Source organism: Myotis brandtii, unplaced genomic scaffold, assembly GCF_000412655.1.
Source record: "Myotis brandtii unplaced genomic scaffold, ASM41265v1 scaffold6, whole genome shotgun sequence".
Taxonomy (NCBI): domain Eukaryota; kingdom Metazoa; phylum Chordata; class Mammalia; order Chiroptera; family Vespertilionidae; genus Myotis; species Myotis brandtii.
The window spans coordinates 1,025,723-1,031,722 of record NW_005370271.1 but is presented as its reverse complement, the minus strand read 5'-3'; the positions used below and the strand labels follow the sequence as shown (position 1 = coordinate 1,031,722).

The following is a 6,000-nucleotide window of genomic DNA, read 5'->3' as shown; positions in this document are numbered from 1 at the left end:
ACCACAGATCATTTGTGTGAGCCGGGACTGGGTTATGGGTGCTGATCCCTCAGCCCACGCGTGTCCAGGGCCACCAGAGCCCCCAGCCAGGTGCCCTTGGCCTCCTGCCGCCACCTCAGTTTGCCCAAATGCGTCGTCAGTGTATTTTTTCTGTGAGCGCCGTGACTTGTGACAGAGGTTGGAACGTGGCCCTGCGGTTTACACAGTGGCTCCCCCTTGTCAGTCCTCACACAGTCACACTGAGCAGACACTGGTGGCCCACTTCACAGATGGAGAAACTGACACGCAGGGAGAAAAGGATCAAACCCTACCTGGAGGACATGGTGTCATGGCTTAGCTTATGAGAAATATAAGGAGGCTAAGGCTCCTGTGACTGCGATCAAAACCAAAGTTTTAAGAATGACTCTGATACCCGGCTGGCATGGCTTAGTGGTTGAGCGTCGACTTACGAACCAGAAGGAAAGGGTTCAATTCCCGGTCAAGGCACATGCCTGGGTTGCAGGCTCGATCCCCAGTAGGGGGCGTGCAGGAGGCAGCCCATCAGTGATTCTCTCTCATCATTGATGTTTCTATGTCTCTCCCTCACCCTCTCCCTTCCTCTCTCTCTAAAAATAAATAAAAACATATACTTAAAAAAATAAAAAAGAATGACTCTGACAAAAAGAGCCAGCCCCATGGCTCTCTGAATCGAGTGGGGAGCAGGAAATCCTTGCACTGCCAACAATCACAGCACCTCCTGCGTTGAGCTGGGTGCTAACGCTTTCCCGTGCTTGGTGTCATTTAACTCTTTGCACAGCTCTCAGAGGTGGAGGTCATTATACCCATTTTATTGAGGAGGAAGCTGAGGCTCAGAGAGGACAAGTAACCTGTGTCACGTCATACAGCCGGTCGGTGGGAGAGCTGAGATTCAAGCCCGGGTCTTTCTGACTCTGAACCTTGTGCTTTGCTCCCGAGTCCTGGCATTGGGAAGGGCCCCCTTGGTGTTAACACCTGTCTCCCCTGCTCCTCTCTGCAGGTCTACATCATCCGGGTCACGTGGTCCAGTGGCTCCACTGAAGCCATCTATCGGCGCTACAGCAAGTTCTTTGACCTCCAGGTAAGGACTCGGGGCCCCCAGTGAGCTGCGGGGAGGAAAGACTGTCATTGGACTTACTTTCCGTTTGGACTTCAGAGCCCTGTGGCTCCTGCACAAGGGTGACATGCAGATGTGTGGACATTCCTCCTTAAAAAAAAGAAAAAAGATGTCCATCACTTTGGGGACATATTGCTTTAGGCTTTGATCGTCAATATTTCCCAAATAAAAGAAAGGCTGGGTGTGGATGGCTCCAGAGCAGAGCATGACCTGGACGTCGGTGTGGCTTTGGTGTGCAGATCTTGAACTTGTGTTTTCTTTGTCCCAGGTTCGATTCCGGTCAAGGGCAAGTACCTTGGATGCGGGCACATCCCCAGTAGGGGTACGCAGGAGGCAGCTGATCTTCTGTAAAAAAATCAATAAAATATATTTAAAAAGTAATGATAATAATAAAAATAAAAATGCCGTCCATGTGCCCGCCTCAGCAGCACATACACTAAAATTAGCACAATATAGAAAAGGTGAGCATGGCTCCTGCGCGTTGACCTCCAGGTAAGGACTCGGGGCCCCCAGGGAGCTGCGGGGAGGAAAGACTGTCATTGGACTTGCTTTCCATTTGGAATTCAGAGCCCAGACCCTCACCCACAGTGGGCGAACAGTGCTCTTTTTCCCCCCTAGAATTAAAAATGCCGTCATGTGCCCGCCTCAGCAGCACGTGCACTAAAATTAGCACGATATAGAAAAGGTGAGTGTGGCTCCTGCACAAGGGTGACATGCAGATGTGTGGACATTCCTCCTTAAAAAAAGAAAAAAGATGTCCATCACTTTGGGGACATATTGCTTTATGCTTTGAGGGTCAATATTTCCCAAATGAAAGAAGGGCTGCGGTGGATGGCTCCAGAGCAGAGCATGACCTGGACGTCGGTGTGGCTTTGGTGTGCAGATCTTGAACTTGTGTTTTCTTTAAGGACTCGCATGTGTCCAGTAACATTTGGTGAATGAATGAATGAATTAATCAATGAACCGACAACCGCGAGTGCCACCCGTCCCATAGGGCACCCGGCCAATGTGGACAGCTCGGTGTCAGCTCACCCCCACGGGGGTAAAAGAACTACAGTCTTTGGGACCGTAGCTTTATCTTGATGTCACCAAAGGCCAGCAGCTCAAAGCAAGTGTGTCTGCATGAGAAGTCACAGGGCCCAATATGACAAAATGCAGCTCTTCAGAAAACACAGGCCCCAAGAACTTACCCGGCTTCCTGAACCAGCAAGTGCTCCCTGCTGGGTAGTGAGGGACCCCTGCTGAGCTGAGTATCTCCCTTTCCTCTGTGCCTGGTAGGGTGCTTCAGTTGCAGGAAACCCTACTCAAACTGGCTTAAGTCAGTGGGGAGTTCTGGGCTGGTGTAACTGCATGTCCCAGGAGAAGAAGCCCGTGTGGGCTTCAGGCACCGCTTGATCCAGGGTTTTCCCCTGTGTCCTTTCACCCAGCTCTCTCCTCTCATTCTGCATTTCTGCTTCCATCGCGTTGGCTTGATCCTCAGATCCCACGTGGTTGCAAAATGCTCTGGGCACGCAGTCAGCAGGAAAGAGGGAAAGGTCACTTCCCAGAAGTTCCAGCGAACACGGGGTTGCGTTTCATAGGCTCATCTCTAAGCCTGTCAAGATGGTGAAAGAATGTGATGCCCAGTGGGATTGTCGGGTTCCTGCACCGCCCCTGGCGTCGGGGGTGGGGACTGGGAGCCGGAGAGAACAGTTGTGATCGGGTGTTAAGTAGGCGTTGTGGGGCCGTCAGCAGAGAGCCCTTGTCCTCCACACACCAGCCCGTCTCCTGGCCTCGCATGTTCTCTGGAAGTTGGGTGATGTTAACCACAGGCGTTCTTGGTTGTACGGACCTCATCTGTCCCTGAAAATGGCAAACGGAACAGTCAGAGCCTGTGTTCATTCTTTCCCAGGGGGAGCGGGGATAGCCAAGTTCTCCTGGCCTGTTTCCGCAACTGCCAGCATCACGTGTGCTGGGAAGCGATTGAGACACCAGTGACCTCAGTGTTTGACATGTAATGCATGTGGTGATGTTCTGTGTTCACTGTGTAACGAAATCAAACAGGATCATACACAGATGATGTGTTTCTTCTGGTCCGCAGCAAGCATGCTCCGAATATAAATAGACAAGTGTGTAAAAGAGGGTCAGATTCCATCCACCATGGACTTGGCAGGAGCAGGCGCGGGGCGGGGAAGGCAGACGATGGTGGTGATGGCCGGCGCCAGAAGCAGGAGGCACGGTCCTGTGTGATAACGACCGAGAGCCACACCCTCGTACCCAGACCGCGGGTGTTTATGCAGATCCATTGCGGCAGGTCTTCAGTTCAGAGTGAGAATTGAGTCCACGTTTTGCAAGTGACGGACTTCTCACGCCCTGAGGGTCTGCATAGGGAAGGCTCTGGCCTGTGTGATGCCTCCAAGAAAGGACACAGGCAGGGGGCGGGGGACGGGGGGCAGAGAACAGGGGCAGGCATGATGGCTCGCTTAGGGGTCACTGACACCCACAGTGCAAACACCACTCAGCCAGCTCAGACAGGAAGAGAGGAGGGGGGCGGATTGATGGCAAGAGGCAGGTGAGCCCCATGGAAACAGAGCAGGAAGTGCAGCCAGGCCCGCCGGGGCTCAGGACCCGCAGCAGGATGACCCTGCACAGGCCCGGCGGCTCCCCGGCCGCGTGTCACTGTGGCCGCAGGATCTGCCATCGAGCCTGCTTCCTTTTCCCAACGACCTCTCCAGCCCAGCTTCTTCCACTTGCCTGTTGGCCCACATCCCCCACACAGCACCTTCGGCCCCCGAGTGGAAGTATCCTCCCCTGTTGTCAACGCACTGGGGTTTCTAGGTACCGATTCCGGGCTCCGGGGTTGAGAATCCGATTGTCAGAGACCTGGGTCAGTCCACCTGACCTGGCGGCTGCGGCGGGAGAGGTGGGGTTGCTGGTGCAGCAGGAGCTGGAGGAGGAGGGCGGAGCAGAGGTGGGAGGAGGCCCTGGGAGCACCAGGGAAGAGGCAGGGGCGGAGGAGGTTGGCTGTCGTCAGCTCCCTGTTCCAGGATAGCCCTGGCTTCACACCTCGACTTCAGGGTGAGACAGGCTGGCTTCAGGTATCAGCCTTTGGCCCCTTTAGGTTTCAGCCTGGTGACGCCTCTGTATGTGTCTGGGCCTCAGTTTCCCCGTCTGCACATTGAGAATGAAAGCCCTTTCCGCGTGCACCTGGTATGACCGAGTGTGCCTGGCTCTGTACGCCTGTCAGCTGTCATCTGCTGTCCCTCCGCTCAGACGGGACTTGCCCGAGGGGACCCTGTTTGGGAATGCTGGCCAGGGTCGGACCGCAGGCGCCCTGCCCCAGAGCCTGTGCTCCCTGCACCCTCCTGTTGTGACTCAACTTGCGGATTTCTAACCAGAACTTCAAAGTGAAGTTTTTCCGCCCCACTCAGCATAACCGGTAATAATTGGGGGTTTGCTGTAGCGTAAATACGGCCTCAGACTGCCCTCCTGAAAGGAAGTCGTCGAAAGACGGCGCTTCAGCCGCCTTTAAAGAGTCCCAGATGGGCAGCTGGACGGGAAAGGCGTGGAATTCCAGAGGGTCCCCTCTCCTGGACCCGCCGGCCTCCGGCCCCCGCAGCGCAGAGGGGGCAGCTGGAAGGAGTTAGGGCAGGAGTCAGCTGTTCCCAAGGCCCAGGCAGGGAGGCCAGCCCGTGTGGGGCTGCAACACCCTCAAGTTCGATGATTTCATGATTCCGCCCTCCCTACCCCTCCCTCGTGTCTGGCGAGTAGCCTTGGGTTTTTTTTGTGTGTGTTTTTTCAGAAGAAACTTGGCTCTCACACACATCATCACTTCAAAAAAAAAGTATGGGGAGGGCCGAGCTTTCGCGGAGGAACAGCTAAGCCAGTGTGGGGTAATGGAAAAAGTCAGGAGGCTTGGGGCCCAGCCACCTGTGCTGTGTGGCCTTAGGCAGGCCCCTTAACCCCTCTGTGCCCGATGGCGCTCATCAGCCACATGGGGTGATGATCACAGAAACAGCCGGCTTTCTAGAGCTCGGCCTGCTCGGCCTCTGGATGCCGTGACTCATGTAATCCTCGTGTCAAGCTTAGCACCTCGTGCAGATGGAGAAACCCGGGCTGGGAGAGGGCACAGGGTTTGGCCCAGGTCACACAGCCAGTGGGCATCAGAGCTGGGATTTGAAGCCGGGCAGGCGACGGCACAGACCACAGTCCTAGCCGCTCTGCTGTCCGGGCTCCTAGTGGCTACTTGACAAGGTTCCTATGGAGTTAAAAGCGATGATGTGTGTTGGGAAGAGGCAAAGCCACAGAGACAGCAGATTCGTGGTTGCCAGGCGCTGGGAGGAGGGGAGAGTGGGAGAGACGGATGGGTACAGGGTTTCTCTCCGGGTGGATGAAAACGTTCTGGAATTATATTGCACAACCTTCTGAATATACCAAAAACCCCTGAATTGTATGCTTTAAAAGGGTGAATTTTCTGGTATGTGAAGTGTATCTGAATTTTTTGTTTGGGAATGCTGGCCAGGGTCGGACCGCAGGCGCCCTGCCCCAGAGCCTGTGCTCCCTGCACCCTCCTGTTGTGACTCAACTTGCGGATTTCTAACCAGAACTTCAAAGTGAAGTTTTTCCGCCCCACTCAGCATAACCGGTAATAATTGGGGGTTTGCTGTAGCGTAAATACGGCCTCAGACTGCCCTCCTGAAAGGAAGTCGTCGAAAGACGGCGCTTCAGCCGCCTTTAAAGAGTCCCAGATGGGCAGCTGGACGGGAAAGGCGTGGAATTCCAGAGGGTCCCCTCTCCTGGACCCGCCGGCCTCCGGCCCCCGCAGCGCAGAGGGGGCAGCTGGAAGGAGTTAGGGCAGGAGTCAGCTGTTCCCAAGGCCCAGGCGAGGA

At 55.0% G+C, this 6,000-nt stretch overlaps 1 protein-coding gene across 1 annotated transcript in view; it reads left to right on the top strand.

Moving 5' to 3' along the window:
• Positions 1-904: 904 nt before the first annotated feature.
• SH3PXD2B (SH3 and PX domains 2B) overlaps positions 905-6,000 on the top strand; it is a gene marked incomplete at its 5' end in the record, with an annotated part of 59,116 nt that continues 54,020 nt past the window's right edge. Inside the window, one exon of the mRNA XM_014550368.1 lies at positions 905-1,096. Coding sequence (XP_014405854.1) covers positions 905-1,096 — 192 coding nt within the window. The remainder of the gene's footprint in view (positions 1,097-6,000) is intronic.